Source organism: Papio anubis, chromosome 11 (genome assembly GCF_008728515.1).
Source record: "Papio anubis isolate 15944 chromosome 11, Panubis1.0, whole genome shotgun sequence".
Lineage (NCBI taxonomy): Eukaryota > Metazoa > Chordata > Mammalia > Primates > Cercopithecidae > Papio > Papio anubis.
Genome location: NC_044986.1, coordinates 50,315,602 through 50,333,262, shown reverse-complemented (window position 1 = coordinate 50,333,262; position 17,661 = coordinate 50,315,602). Strand labels below are relative to the sequence as shown.

Genomic DNA, 17,661 nt, shown 5'->3' with positions numbered 1-17,661 from the left:
ACTTTTTTTTGGTCATTTTTCTCTTATACTTTGTCATCTATATGTATGCTTATATATATGCATGCATATATATGTGCACATGTCTATACATGGCTGTGTTGTATGTGCCTATATATGTGCATGCATATAGTCTTGTGTGTTTGTGATATATTTATTCCCATTAGAAACCCCAAGTTGGTGTTTAAACAGTAGACTCTCATATTTGAACATAGTTTTATATGATAGAATGTTTGTTTATTTTGCATTCATATGTTTGTTTACCCGTGTGTTTGCATATGCATTTACTTTTTTATTTTTTTCTGCTTTTATGTGTGCATGTCAGAGCTTATTTTATCCTCTCAAAAAATAAGATGCAGATAAGTGAATTAATATATCATACTTTTGGTATATACTGCATGGATATTTTAGGGTAAAATAAATATTACCTAATATCAGGGGAAACTAATATTTTTTTAATCAACTCTCTGTGTGCCTATTGATTTAACACTGAAATCCATTTAAAATAAACTTATAGACACGACAGCTACCTAAATTCTACTACCTCTATTGGAATATTAAGCCAGAGTATTATTTGTCCATATACATCCCAGTCTATGAAACTTATAAGCTATTAACTCTAACATGATTAAAAGAGTTGCAAATATACAAGTGTTGACTCGACTTACTCTTTAGGAATTGCAAAATTAAAATATATTTGTGAAATTCAAACTGTTATCAGAATGCAGCTTGACAAGAAGGAATTTAAGTTTATAAAGAGACTTAGAGATGGATATTTGCACATTGTTTCTTACCAAGAATTTGATATGCCTTTCTTGTGAAGAGTAGCAAAGCCTTTAACTGTAAATAATGTCAATCAAAACAATAGGTTAGTTGGTACTGATATGTATCTATTAACATTTTATGTTGACTGTAATCCCAGCACTTTGGGAGGCCGAGACGGGCGGATCACAAGGTCAGGAGATCGAGACCATCCTGGCTAACACGGTGAAACCCCATCTCTACTAAAAAATACAAAACACTAGCCGGGCCAGGTGGCAGGCGCCTGTAGTCCCAGCTACTCGGGAGGCTGAGGCAGGAGAATGGCATGAACCCGGGAGGCGGAGTTTGCAGTGAGCTGAGATCCGGCCACTGCACTCCAGCCTGGGCGACAGAGCGAGACTCCATCTCAAAAAAAAAAAAAAAAAAAAATTTTATGTTGATATTACATAAAATTTTCATAAAACTCAAAATGATATGCTGTAATATTTGGAACATAAATATATACACAACATTTGAAACTTGCACTGTCTTTAAAAATGAATCTAAATTATTAAACATTAAGTGACAAATTGTAGAACATTTCCAAATCTGGCTTCCTAAATTTTTGTACTTAATACGAGGATATTTACCAATCCTTATGTTTAAGATTATTATTTTAAATATACATAAATGTAAATGTTATATTTTGATCAGAGATTAACTATACAAAACATATTAGAATGAACTATAATATGCCATGTATAGTGCTAGCTTTCTGTGATACATTATCTTCTTCATAAAAAACAAATACACTGTAGTTCTGGAAAATATTATCTTTCTCTAGCTAGTTATTATAAAACCACTCAAGAAACTGAGACAGTTAAATTAACAAAAGGTCTTTAATGTTTCTGGTTATCCAATATGAGGACGTCTGTTTATAGAGTATTGATGTGTGCATTATCTCCAAGTGAAAAGCATTTGGCAAACAAAACTTTGAGGTTTTCTTGAAAGTGGTAAAATGTCTTGGAGATTGCTTGAGGTCCACTCCAGACCCTGTTTGCCTGGGACATGGATGCAGCTGGAAACCATCATTCTTAGCAAACTATCACAAGAACAGAAAACCAAACACCGCATGTTCTCACTCATAGGTGGGAACTGAACAATGAGATCACTTGGACTCAGGAAGGGGAACATCACACACCGGGGCCTATCATGGGGAGGGGGGAGGGGGGAGGGATTGCATTGGGAGTTATACCTGATGTAAATGATGAGTTGATGGGTGCAGCACACCAACATGGCACAAGTATACATATGTAACAAACCTGCACGTTATGCACATGTACCCTACAACTTAAAGTATAATAATAATAAATAAATTAAAAAAAAAAAAGTGGTAAAATGTAAGTGCTGTTTGTGACACAAACATATTATACTACAGTCACATTTGGACGCGCTAGTTCACAACTCAATACTTATTGAAATATTGCATTATCAAAATACTTGACACAAAAATGCTTAAAAAGATGTGGTGAAGATATGAGTTAATATACCTAACAAATTTATTAACAGAGGTTACAGTTGAAAGGAAGAAAATAAATTGAGAGAGAATTAAGATATAAAGGAAGTAGAGAATGATGGAAAGATTTGATCAAAAGGAACAAAGTAAATATTTGGTAAACAAGGTGGATAGCAAAACTTCCACAGCTTGCATTTAGAGTTTAAAGGTCCAAATAAATTAAGGCATGCCAGATGGCACCATTAGTGGTACATTTAGAGAAGTGTATATGTACTTAAAAGCCCAGTGATTAGGTAAATCCAGGATAAACACAAAACAAATGGCAGATATTCATACTTAGAGTTTCTTTGACTGAAACTGCATGTTAACTAAAACTTTTTATCAACTCTGAAGTAATAATTGAATTTAATCACAATTCACTCTAAAGTGTAAAATAAGAATCCTTAAAATATCATTCAAAATTGACATCTGCATTTTCTAATTGACTTCTATAAATAAATTATTTATTTGTAAAATTAACTAACATGTTAGATTTTTAGAATATCCCACTTTCTAGCTATACTGAGTAATTGGATTCATGACACTGAAATGGAAACAACTAACGTACCTGTTTGAAAACATCAGAGTGTGGGCCGGGCGCGGTGGCTCACGCCTGTAATCCCAACACTTTGGGAGTCCAAGGCGAGTTGATCACGAGGTCAGGAGATCGAGACCATCCCAGCTAATACGGTGAAACCTCGTCTCCACTAAACACACACACACACACACACACACACACACACACAGCCGGGCGTGGTGGTGGGCGCCTGTAGTCCCAGCTACTCCGAAGGCTGAGGCAGGAGAATAGCTTGAACCCGAGAGGCGGAGCTTGCAGTGAGCTGAGATTGCGCTCCTGCACTCCAGCCTGGGTGACAGAGCGAGACTCCGTCTCAAAAAAAAAAAAAAAAAGAAAAAGAAAAAAGAAAATACCAGAGTGTGAAGCCTCTTGAACTTTTTCTCAATATTTTTGATCATTTTATAATAAATACACCAATTGGAATTATCATCTATAGTATTAATTTCTTATTGTTCCAGGATAAATATAGCACAGTAACGTTAAGTCAAAATCCTGAACATAGAAGCAACTACAGAATGAGATATTATGAATACATAACTTATTTTAGGTTCAAATGAAATCATTTATTTCAAAGTTATTTGAAATCAACACATATTGAAATATTTAAAAGATGGGCAGATTCAAGTATATTGTGGATCAAATCATGTTCACATTTTATTATAGTGTGCATTACAACTTTTTTTATTTTACATAGAAATTTTGAAATTATGAGTTCTATTATTTTCAAATTAAACACATTTAAAAATTTTCTATTGTTTGTTTTTCCCTCAGCCCTTGACACCAGACTTAAAAAAGTGTTTTATGATATTAAATCCATTTCATAACATGCTATGCATACTTTAAAAGATAGTATAATCTAGAACAACACCTTAACTCCCTGTATCACTCCTTTTTCTCTTTTTCATAGCCTTTGTAATAGCCCACTCTCGGAACATTCCTTTTTTTCTTTGCTCCACCTGCCTTCTTTCCTACTATGCAGATACCAGTGCTAGCCTTCTTACTTTATATTGCTGTTCTTTCTCTAAATTACAGAGTAGGTTGTCTTCTCTTTCAGGGGTGGCATTGAGATTGCAAAGGGTCTTCAATGCTAAGTTGATTATCTCTCAGACTTGAATTTTGAAATCCTTTCCTTTTTAAGTATATATCACTTTTTCTAGACTTTCCTATCAGACACATTTGCTAAATTCATGCATATTTTAAATCAAATTATCTGAAATATTTTAATTAAAGTAAACATGTTTCCATTTGGAGAATTTTACAGCATTAAAATACGAAAGAGCAAGCGTGATATTTATAGGTAATGAATAATACATAACCAATTTTATTTATATTTTGCATTATAAGTAAGAACAAGATAGTAATCTGCATATATGCAGTTTATTATTACAAATCAAGTAATTGTAAAACCTTATTGCTAAAATTTTGAACTGCAATTTTCTTTTCTTGCTTTTATTTCTTATTTCCCTAGTCCAGTGCTATTTTGGAAAATATTGATAACAAATAATCAGTAAGAATATATTTAATTGGGAGTTTTTATATTCTTTCTGTTTTTCTGTTATTTTTCCTTTTTACCATATTGATTATGCCTGTGTGTATTTCAGTATTTTGTATTCCACGATATAGGTCACCATCTTTTGAATAGTTTAGATCATTAATGAGTAAATATCTAGTTAAATATTTTTTATCTTTAGAAATTCTTAATATTTTTATCTGGATTTTTGCTATAAATTTCAAACATTAACTTCTAGGTGATGAACTAATAGCTACATTATTTATTCAACATTTGAAATTATGTCTTTTTTTTCAAAGACAAAAGACCCAGAGCTTCACCTTTTTCTGAATGACTACACCTCAGTCTTCACCGTCACACAGACTGGTATTACTCGCTACCTCACCTTACTTCAACCAGTGGACAGGGAAGAACAGCAAACTTACACCTTTTCGGTAAAGAGCTTTTGTATAAATATATATATGTATGTATGAATATATGTATGTGTGTTTGGATGGATCTGAAAGAGATGAATGGTTAAAACTGAAAAGGTCATCGACTTGGGGGAAAAATACATTATTTTCAATACCAGAGAGAAGATCAATGAAAAATTATTTACATGTATCGCTCTTTGTTTGTAATTTGTGTAGCTGTATTAACATTCTTCCTCATAGAAAAAAAAAAAAACCTTTCAAAATAAAAAAAGAAAGTGCGAATTTCAGCCTTTACCAAAGTCATAATTGTCTTAAATTGAGATACAAATAATTATTGCCTAACCTTTTTTATTGTTGTTCTTGCATTTTTTATTTAGTCATAAGGTTGAGCCAGTGATTCTCAAGAGGGAATAAATTTTCCCTCCAGTGAACATTTAGCAACATCTGGAGGCATTTTTGTTTGTCACAATTGTGAAGGGGTACTATAGGCATTTAGTAGGTAGACATAAAGGATGCTGCTAATTGTAATACAGAGAACAACCCCCCACAATAAAGAGTTATCTGTCCCAAGGTGTCAATAGCACTAAGGTAAATAAATCATGGGTTAGGCTAATCAAGGGGGAAAAAAGTAAAAGTTACTAAAGTTGTGATTGTAAATATCATGAGATAGGGAAATACACACGTAAACATACATACACATGCACATAAACACGTAAATAACAAGTATAGTAGGGTTGACAGTTAAATAAAGATAAAATGTAACTTCTAAGTATATTCCAATTTTTGAATCAGACACAGGAGAAAGATGAGCTAAGAGAAAGCACAAATTAAGATATATAGAAATTATTCCTGGAGAAGCCTACACAGAAACAGATGAGAACTTCCAGGAAAGTTTATGTGATGGTTAAAAGTTAGATACAAAGTGGATTTAGACAAAGATGGTGGTGCTGTAGCACTGATTTGGCAGGCGTTGTTAAAATGTTGATGATGTATAAAATATCACAATTAAATGATGCCATTTAGTCCTTTGAAAATTGCCATTGGGTAAATTACTGTGATACAGTGTGCATCTAGGGCATCTACCTTCCTGATGGTATAAACATATTGACTGTAAAAGGACTATTGTATGCAAAATATGTAAATGCAATATTACATAAATATATAATATTTTCCAATTAAGTTTTTAAGGATTAAATTGTAGTTAACCCTAAGAGTCAGAATGTTACTGACGCACTTTAAATGATATTTTGCATATCTGATTATTTAAAATATGCCGGGAGTTGAATACCTTAAAACAAAATCTTTTTTTTTTTTTTTTTGAGACGGAGTCTGGCTGTGTCGCCCAGGCTGGAGTGCAGTGGCGCGATCTCGGCTCACTGCAAGCTCCGCCTCCCAGATTCACGCCATTCTCCTGCCTCAGCCTCCCGAGTAGCTGGGACTACAGGCGCCCGCCACCTCGCCCGGCTATTTTTTTGTATTTTTAGTAGAGACGGGGTTTCACCATGTTAGCCAGGATGGTCTCGATCTCCTGACCTCGTGATCCACCCGCCTCGGCCTCCCAAAGTGCTGGGATTACAGGCTTGAGCCACCGCGCCCGGCCAAAACAAAATCTTCAATATTTGCTTCTTATCATATTAGAACACTTTTAGTATGTGTAATATTACATCTTTATTACCTCCTTTTATCAACAAAATATTTTTGCACCCTTTCAAATTGTAAGATTACCTGTAAGAAACGTGTTAAACTGTAACAGCAAACTCTGTACTACTTATATTTGCAGAACATCTCTATTAAGTGTATTTTTCTACTCCCAAAGATAACAGCATTTGATGGTGTACAAGAAAGTGAGCCAGTCATCGTCAATATTCAAGTGATGGATGCAAATGATAACACACCAACCTTCCCTGAAATATCCTATGATGTGTATGTTTATACAGATATGAGACCTGGGGACAGTGTCATACAGGTAACTACTCATATGAGTGTACACTCAAAGTTGCTATGTATATGGGCATTATATAATGTGTTCATTAAGAAATTACTTAAGAAACAAAAATTGATTTCACATTTATTGTAGAGCATAATTAGTTTAAATAGCTTTAAATTTCTGTTACTTTTCAAATAAAAGCATATCTGGCAGGGCATGGTGGCTCACGCCTATAATCCCAGCACTTTGGGAGGCTTAGGTGGGTGTATCACAAGGTCAAGAGATCCAGACCATCCTGACTAACACGGTGAAACCCCGTGTCTACTAAAAATACAAAAAAAAATTAGCTGGGCGTGGTGGCAGGCACCTGTAGTCCCAGCTACTTGGGAGGCTGAGGCAGGAGAATGGCGTGAACCTGGGATGCGGAGCTTGCAGTGAGCTGAGATCGCGCCATTACACTCCCCCCCGGCCATCTCAAAAAAACAAAACAAAACAAAACAAAACAAAAAAACAACAAACAACAACAAAAAACAACAAAAAAGCAAACACACACCCACACACACATAAATAAAAGAATATCTATATGGACTCTAAAGGAGATTTAACTGGTTATTAGAGGTAAACATAGCTATTTGTTGGTAGTAAGTGAATAAATGCTTGGTTGTTACTTTCAAAAAAAAAAATAGCTATTTGACCAGTTTATATTTTATTAATATACTGAATACATTAAATCTTCAAATTACTTTTCACTACTGTAGAAATTGATTAAATTTCACTTGGAGATAAATACAAAAAACTGCCACCGGGCGCGGTGGTTCAAGCCTGTAATCCCAGCACTTTGGGAGGCCAAGACGGGCGGATCACGAGGTCAGGAGATCGAGACCATCCTGGCTAACACGGTGAAACCCCGTCTCTACTAAAAAAATACAAAAACTAGCCGGGCGAGGCGGCGGGCGCCTGTAGTCCCAGCTACTTGGGAGGCTGAGGCAGGAGAAAGGCGTAAACCCGGAAGGCGGAGCTTGCAGTGAGCTGAGATCCGGCCACTGCACTCCAGCCTGTGCGACAGAGCGAGACTCCGTCTCCAAAAAAAAAAAAAAAAAACTGCCTTAGTAAATTGGTGCATAATCCCACTAGATATTGGTTACCTAGATAAAATGTAATCATTACAGCAGAGAAAATTTAAATTAGATAGTAAATGGTACCTTTGAAAACATGTAAGTCAGGCAACATCTTTATTCCTGATTTATCTTATTTTTACCATTATCTGTGCTTATTACATTTAAATAAGTTATTTCAAACACACACACACACACACACTTTTTTTTCTCTAGATCTTTTCCTCTCTCATCAAGGTCATATCCCCTATAATATATGAAATTAACTTATTTTCTTCTTTCCCTCATTCCAAATTGAAAACTCAGGAGTTTAGTAACTTTGGCTGCCTTGTTTGGCACTGTAATGCCAGCACATGGCAGACATATTAGCCATGCAGTAAATATTTATTCCAGGGATAAAACATCACTAACTTTGCATTAATTGCTAATTAAAATTAGAAATCATTCAGTGCGGCCGGGCGTGGTGGCACACACCTGTAATCCTAGCACTTTGGGAGGTCGAGGCGGTCAGATTTCCTGAGCTCATGAGCTCGAGACCAGTCTGGGCAATATGGTGAAACCTCGCCTCTACTAAAATAAAAATTTTAAAAAATTAGCCAGACATGGCGGCATGCGCCTGTAATCCCAGCTACTCTGGAGGCGGAGGCAGGAGAATTGCTTGAACCCGGGAGGTGGAAGTTGCAGTGAGTCAAGATGGTGCCACTGCACTCCAGCCTGGGGACAGAGCGAGACTCCGTCTCAAAACAAAACAAAACAAAACAAAAACAAACAAACAAACGCACACAAAAATGCGAAAGAAAAAAGAAATCATTCAATGTGATTTTTTTGTTTGTGAATTAAGATATGCTTTCTTGAGTTCTATAGAAGGGGTGACATGATAGCCTGGGGACTGGGAATTCAACAGAATGTTTATTCCATTTGTAAATAGTGTCTGCTGTATATTTAGTAAAGAGAGAAAAAACGTTTCAAACTGCTACAGTAAATTTTTTAATATATTGGTATGGTACTTGTCACATTAATGAAATGAATGTGTTTTAAAACATTTGATTTCAGGGCAGAACTCTAACTAGTTTATTTCTGTATTTGTGGCATCTGTATCTATAGTTCATGGTATATAGTAGATGTTTAGTACAGTAGCTGCTGATGGCACAAAAGATACTGGGGACTACTACGGAGGGAGAGAGGGAGAAGGGACAATTGAAAAATTAACTATTGTGTACTATGTTCAGTGTCTGGGTGACAGAATCAATCATACCCCAAACCTCAATATCATGCAATATACCCAGGTAATAAACTTGCATATGTACCCCCTGAATCTGAAATAAAAGTTAAAATTATAAAATAAAATAAGTATAGTGTAGCTACCTAATAAATGCTTATTTGAGGATGAAAGAAAGGAAGACCCTTAGACAAGTAATAATGAATGAATAAAGATATGAAAGAATGGGAAGCTGTAGATACATGGCTATTAGTTCCAGTCAATTGATGGACCATGAGAGCTACATTTTTCTTTGCTAAAGCACCTTTTCACAGGTAGAAAAACCATATTTTACATAAATAAAAGAATGACAATTATTGTCATGTCCTTATTTAATTAGACCTGATTTTCATCTCTATGTCATAATTGGAAATGAAAGTAAGTTTACACAGAAAAACAGCCAGCAGGGAACTACAAAGTGTAACTAAGAAAATCATAGCAATTATATGGAGAAACTGTATCTCAAAAATGTTTGCCTTAGGGGATCAAAGGCTTATTTCTCTCATTTGAAGTCTACAAAAGTTAATTTCCCTTATGTATCTCTTTGTAAAACGAATATTTCCTTGCCTTTAAAGACTTATGTTTTACATATTTCCCTGAACTATGCAGATTGTGAAGATAGATTGGTGTTTGTGTCAGCATGCCTACAATTTAAAAAATTATTTAAAAGTCAACAAATGAAGCTTTATAATTAGTATTTTAATGTTATTTCTGGTATGTGGTAGAAGGATGGTCTCACTATAAAACATACTCCAAGAACCTAGACATAAAATAGTTCTCATTGAGAGAATATATCTAAAACAAAGAAACTTGATACAAAACTCTGATCTACATATACCCTTTAAGAGTCATGGCCTAGGTCCCTATGCTACACCTCGTCACAACCCTGTCTTTCCCCATTGACTTGACACAAGATACATCAGTTTACTTGGTGGTTAGTAAACTGATGTCAAAGACTGAAAGTGTCAGAAACAAAAGTGACAATGAGCACTTTCAAAAAAAAAGACACTCGGGCAACAGGTTTTAATTATTGTCATTTTTAATGTAGCCATGAGACTCTTTTAGCGTGATGTGAGCACATACTCAATTTTTTAAGTACAGTATATTTTTCTTATTAAGAATTTACCCTGTCTGCAAGGAGCAAATGAGTTGGTTATAAAGTTTTACCCAGATCCTTGTTATAAGTTCTCAGTTATAAATTGAGCTTCTGACTTTATATATGTCTCTTACACTTGATTTTGGCCAAAAGGACTGGAGTGATTCCCACGCACATGGGTCATGAACAACACTTAGAGGAGTGCTGCCTTAAAGCATCAACATCATCTTCCGTAACTGGAGCTGAAGTATAATCACATCATCTTCCATAACTAGAGCTGAAGTATAATCACATTATTAACACATATTTTGTTTAAGGGAAAACTACTGCATGAGATGATTTCATTTTTCATTCCATGCAGACCATTTTATGGGATGTCAATGCAATCTTACAGGTTGACACTAATAAATACCATGCTCCATAAATACCACTCCACACATTGCTAGTTTTCTTGAAAAGACAATTAGTCCCCATAAAAGATACAGATTTTACTATTTTGAAGATGTAGATTTAAATACTAGTAGCTAGCTATCCAATTAATGCTCCATAAGCACTATTCGTAAACATCTGCAATTCTCTTAAACTGTGATTCTCAATGACAATTGAATATTAGCATGCTGCCTGAGGAACTTTTAAAATATTGATGCCAGCACTTCATTCTAAGATGTTTGTATTTAAATGATCTGACCACCCATAACAGAGTCACTTAGACAGATTTTATTTAAGAAAATGAAACAGTTCTAATATGCAGCCAATTTTGAGAATTATGGTTTTAAACAACAACAATATTTTAAAAGTACCACTGAATAATTGTACTTCGTAAGTCATTAAGATAGAATCCCACATAGAGTTGAATCCTCTGATCCTCACCCCACCTCTTTTCATTGTTCTTTTGTTTTTTAGTTCTCCTTCCCTTCTTCTGTGATGCTTCCTACTCCCCTTTCCTATCTTAGACTCTACTCCTTCCAATGTCTGTGCTCCACCAATTATTCCATTTCTTTGACGGCAATAATCTTTCTCCACTGACTAACTCCTTCCCTTTGCCCAATTAACATTCTTAACATCCCCAGGTACTGGACTAATCCCCACTCCCAGATAAAATTCTTCATGCTTTTATCCCCCTCTGATTATTTTCCTTATCAACAAAAATGTATCAATCTCAGTGCCTGCATACATGTATTGATCTATATCTATCTCTATATTTATATTTGTATTTATCTATCTTATGTATAATATAACCTGAGTTTAACTCACATCACACCACTAAAATCATGTAAAATTATATATCCCATCAGTCTGTTTCTACATGTCAAACTCAAAAGTCCTTAATCTTGGTAAAACTCTCAACTATACCCTTTTATGAATAACTTCCCTGGTTCCTATCCTACTTCTCTGTTGGCTGAGAGATGTTACTGACCCCTTGTTCAATTATCACTCTTTAAAAATTAACATTCTTCAAATACCTATATATACTTCTTTTCTTTTTCATCTATTCTCAAGTTTTCAATCATCACCTCTATGTACACTTGTCTGCCAAAGTTAAATGCCCTGTGATGACCTCTTTCCCAAGCAGCAAACTGACATTCCAGATATCAGCTGGACATGACAAAGTGGATCTTTCACAAACACTTCACATTGGACATATCCTAAAATACATTAATCCATTATCTTTATTTTAATAAACAAACACACAGACTCAAAACATGCATCTAGTTGTGTTGGAGGCAGCTATATTGTGATGCACGCCATGAATCTTTAAGCTTCACAGGCAGCAGGGTAGGCACATTGCAGTGTTGTTTGTTTTCCTTCTGCTTTACCTGCCTACATCCAAACTATTGTTCAATTTAGGCAATTCCTATTTTAACATGTATTTGCAGATCATTTCCTCTTTTTTTGTTAAAGATTTTGTTTTCTGAGCAGTTTTAGGTACACAGCAAAATTGAAAGGAAGATACGGTGATTTCCCAGGTACTCGCTGTCCCCACAGATGCATACCTGCCACATTATTAACACCCCATACCAAAGTGATACATTTACTACAATTAATGAACTTACATTCGCACATCCTTCTCATCCAAAGTCTGTACTTTACATTAGGATTCACTCTCGGTGTTTCATGTTATGGTTTTGTACTCATGATGTATACCCACCATTGTAGTACCACACAGAGGAGTTTCACAGCCCTTAAAAACCTGGGCTGTGCCTATGCTTCCCTCCCCCTTGCTTCTTTCCTTCCCCTGACAATCATTGATCTCTCTATTGTCTCATAGTTTTGCCTATGAGGATAGCATATATTTAGAATCATATGATATGTAGCCTTGTCCAACTGGCTTATTTCATTTAGTATTACGTACGTAAAGTTCCTTCATTTCTTTTCATGACTTAATAGCCCATATCTTTTTAGTGCTGTTTATTATCCCATTATCTAGATGTATCACAGTTTATTCATTCTTCCATGAAAGAGTATTTTGGTTGCTTTCAAGTTTTGGCCATTATTAATAAAGCTGCTGTAATCACCCATGCTAAGATTTTTTGCTTGGACACAAATTTTCAACTCCTTTTGGTAAATACCAAGGAGTGGGATTGCTGGATCATATAGAATGAATATGGATATCGTTGTTAGAAACTGCGAAGCTGTCTTCTAAGGTGACTCTACTAGTTTGCATTCCCATTTCCACAACCAATTTCTTTTCCATGCCTATGTGCTGCCATAATTTAGGCTACTACAGTAGACTATGTTGGGCAATCTGGCTATTTCTACAGATTTCCTATCACACTGTTCCAGATGATTACTCTGAAACTGAGTCAGAACAGATCCTCACCCTCCTGGAAAAGCTACCAATGGAAGGAACAAAGCTCCACACATACAGTCAAGGACATCTATGTAATACTATTAAATATATTTGTTTCATCTCCTGCTACATCCCTTCATATTGTGGATCTTGAGGATATACAGGATTTTGTTTTACTTGTTTTTAGCATGGAATATTCTTGCTATTCTATAACTGTTGAGAGCTCTCTCAGGTTGAAGGTTTGATCTAAGTTGTGTCTTTTAAAAAAAATTCTTTAACACATAGTACAATTGTTATTTATTTAATACGGGCTTTATTTTCCTAGCAAGTCAAAATTAATTGCTTCCACATACCAGCTATCACCTCTATCTCCTACATATTTTGCTGTGGCATGCATTAAGGCTAGCTTTTACATGTCTGTCTCCCCTACTGACCTGTAAATTCCTTTAAGACAAAAATTTTTAATGATCTAACCACCAGTGGTCAGTATAATGACTTACACACAGTAGGGATTCAGTTAATGTCCATAGAATTTAATTCCCTTGACTAATCTACCCTCAATAAGTTTAGAAAACACCTCATTCTAGATATATGCTCTATTTGGCTTAAGAATTCTATCACACACTAAGTATCATCTCACATAGTCCTTTCCCGAGATGATCTCTAACTTAACAGCTTTAGCCAAGCTACCCCTTCCTGCTCTTATATTGGAAATATTTTGATTTCTTAGTTATGCTATATAATAGGTCATTGAATATTAGGACTGAAAAAATCTTTGAACATAATTATTTTTCATAGTCTAATTTTACAGAAAAATGTGAGTTAATATAATGACAGATGACTGTTCCAAATTAGCGAGGGTTTTAAGTGACAGAGAAGACTTAAAGACAATAAAATTGGGAGGCAGGCTAGCTAGTTGCATTTCTTTCTGCCACTTTGTACTATTACGTGACATAACCTTCTGTACCTCAGTTTTCCAGTCTTTAAAATGGTAATAATAATAGTATCAACCTCGCAAGAGTGTTGTGATTATTAAACTAATTATATAAACTACTATCACATGTGTGCTTAGCAAATGCTGCATATGTGGTAACTTGCTATTGTTGTACCATTCTCATAAATTATGTAAAGCACTTAGGATTATTTATTAATATTTGTTACCTTATCTGTGTATATCTCTGTGTGTCGTGTGTTATTTAGTGCACTGTGGAGGACACATGTACATAACATAAAATTACATATTAAATTCTGTTTCTATAATTTCAAATATTCAAGTTTAAGATAAAACTATATAGTATTTTAGTGTCTCTTGACAATTTATTTCACACAAGATTGGGAGGGTTTCAGACTGATATGGCCGTAGACGACAATTTGTTTCAAATAATGATTTTGTTTTATTTGGTTTGTGTGTATAATGTCATGATTAAAGTTTGAGGGTTATATTTACTTAAGGTCTTGATGGAGTTTAGTATTTCAGCACATACCATATAAAGACTTGATGAGCAAAGCTTACAAAAATATAGACTATTTTTTACATTAATACACAATTTTAATTTATTTTTGATATTTGAAACATTTTATTTTTTTCTAAAGACCATTCCATATCTTGGCTAAATCTATTTGTATTACAATTGAAATATATACACCAACATGTAATTCTGAACTTATATAGGTTATTCACTCATGCTGAGAACTCTAATCAAATTTCAAGTTTGATTACACTATCTGAATTTTTTTCAGATGGATTATATTCCCCATCTAAGAAATCAGGAGGCTGAAGCAGGAGAATCTCTTGAACCCAGAAGGTGGAGGTTGCAGTGAGCCGAGGTCGGGCCATTGCACTCCCAGCTGGGTGACAGAATGAGACTCTGTCTCAAAAAAAAAAAGAAAAATAGAAAATAGCAACACCTTCCATTTGGTTGGAAAAAGTTATTCTTGATACATTCTCATTTACTCCCATCTCCAATCTATTATCAACTCCTATCAGTTTTTCCTCATATACTTATTTACTACATCTACCTGTATTTCTTTCACAGCCACCATCAACTTTCACCTAAACCCGTGAAATGTCCTTCTTGGAGCATTATTTATGTCTCCTCTCTCCCTCTTCTTCATTCATTAGCCAGAGGACTATATTAAATTTGAAATCACATCAAATAATTAGCATGCTTGACCCTTTCAATGGTTTTCTACTGCTATCAAAATAAAGTTCATAATCTGCATCCTGGATTACTGGATTAGTGTTCAATTTCTTCACTTAGCATTTTACCCCTCTCTTACCTGTTATGATGCTCCCACTGTGAGGGGATAACTTTTATTCATATGCTTTCCATCTTTTAGGTCCTAATTTGAATGCCACTTCCTCAAAGAAGCCTTCTATGATTTCCTTTTCTCAGTGTTACCCGTTTATTATCTTGGAGCATCCTAATTTCTCCTTCACAGCACATTTCAAAATTTATAATTATATGGTTAAACTATCTGTTTCCCTCACTTAATTAATTATAGGCTCAAATGGAGTAAACTTATTGTCAATTTTTTTTGCGTACTTTTCTTCTTTTTCCATCACTACTGTATGCCTAACATCTTACCCAGTCCCAGCACATTGACCTTTAATAAATATTTGTTAAATGAATAATTGGATAAAAATAACTAATAGATGTAGGAAAAATATGTATTAGGAATTTATATATGAATCACGGGGAATTACTTATATTTCAGGTTAATTCATTTTTAAATTTTTTACAAAGTAAAATATTTTAAACTACGGTTATATTAGTATCCCTAGAACATAGTACTTCCAAACTGGATTATTCAGAAGAATCATTTCAAAAAGGCCCTTGAGATGCTAAACTGACTGAAAACATAGGTCAATTATATATGATTTTAAAGAGGCAAAGTTGATTAACACATTTATTTGAAAATTATTTATTGTGTAGAACATTTGAAGTATTGGGCACGATGCCAAATCATAAGAAATAAAGAAACTATCAACATATAGTTTATGACCTTAAGTAATCACTAGACTACTAATGCAGAAAGGCAAACTATATTTTGGTTTTATAATACATGACAAATATGACATATCATCAAATTCAACATTATTTAGTGTTTAGCACATATTTCAGTATATCTTAAAACGGCAGAGGCTATATAGTCTAGAGTAAGCTTTTCCATTTTATAAATTTGGAGAAAATGCTAATGCTAGCATTATAGTAATCACAATTCCCTGCATTTTGAATTTGTATAACTGAAAAAGCATATTTAGGTTTTATATTATTTTTCAGACATTATCCCCTTTCCTTGATATATTTAACAGTACAGCTTTTTAAAGAAAACTTATTTGTAAACACGATTATTTACTTTAATATTTATCTATCATTTTTTTGTCAAGTGAAAGTTGTCCAATTTCAATAATTAATGCTTAGGTGCTTGCTTTTTTTTTTTTTTTTTTTTTTTTTTTTTGAGACGGAGTCTTGCTCTGTCGCCCAGGCCGGAGTGCAGTGGCGCGATCTCCACTCACTACAAGCTCCGCCTCCCGGGTTCACGCCATTCTCCTGCCTCAGCCTCCCGTGTAGCTGGGACTACAGGCGCCCGCCACCGTGCCCGGCTAATTTTTTGTATTTTCAGTAGAGACGGGGTTTCACCGTCACTGTGTTAGGCAGGATGGTCTTGATCTCCTAACCTCGTGATCCACCTGTCTCAGCCTCTCAAAGTGCTGGGATTACAGGCTTGAGTCACCGCGCCCGGCCTGGTGCTTGCATTTTTTATCAAGCTTTTGCTTATTTATATGTGATTGTTTTACAATCATGTAAATTGTGTATTTTTAATTTTTGCAATATTTACGCTCATACTTATGGTTCTATATATTGCTGGTTTACTAGATATTTGACTTGAAATTTGATATTGCTCTAGAAGAAACAAAATGAAAAATATATTTTATACTATTTTCTTTATTATGTGTCCTATCCTAAGATAAATAAAACATTTCCTTGATCAGTTTTAGCTTTTATTCACCTGTTCTGCAAAAGAGCTCACTTTCTTTTCAGCTTTCTCTGGTAGTAAATTTTGTTATAATGTCCAAGCATAGTCATCTGAGTAAAATAAAAATAGTTGGATATTGAGATATTTCAAATACAGGAGATCTTAGGGGAGAAAAAGAACATTTAAATAGAGCAGTAGGGATTTCTTAAAACCCTAGTACACTTGCTCATCCAGTTTGGCAAAGGAAACAAACAAACAAAAACACTATTGTGCAATTCCTAATATATGTATGTTGCATGTTGTATTACTTTCTTGGCTAGATTATAATTTAATCTACACAGATTTTTAGGTGATTCGTACTAAACTAAGTGCTCTGAAAAAAATACATAGAATGAATAAGGCACAGCCCTAATCCTCAAGAAGTTGACCATATTTGGCAAGAAATAATCCTTCTTCACAGATTTTTAGGTGATTCGTACTAAACTAATTGCTCTGAAAAATACATAGAATGAATAAGGCACAGTCCTAATCCTCAAGAAGTTGACCATATTTGGCAAGAAAGAATCCTTCTTCACAGTGAAATAATCAGAAAATGTCGCAATTATTGAACTGTTAAATTTGATGAGCAAGACTAAGAGCACTAATGAGAATTCATCAAAAGTGAGTGGGGATGATGATCTGTTAGAGCTTCATGAATCTC

General features: G+C 34.6%; 1 protein-coding gene across 7 annotated transcripts in view; it reads left to right on the top strand.

The window, feature by feature from the left end:
• Positions 1–17,661, top strand: part of PCDH15 (protocadherin related 15) — a 914,927-nt gene that overhangs the window by 530,105 nt on the left and 367,161 nt on the right. For all 7 annotated transcript variants that reach the window (XM_031652624.1, XM_031652623.1, XM_031652622.1 and 4 more), the window contains 2 exons: positions 4,680–4,814; positions 6,610–6,759. In XM_031652624.1, the coding sequence (XP_031508484.1) occupies positions 4,680–4,814; positions 6,610–6,759 (285 nt within the window). The remainder of the gene's footprint in view (positions 1–4,679; positions 4,815–6,609; positions 6,760–17,661) is intronic.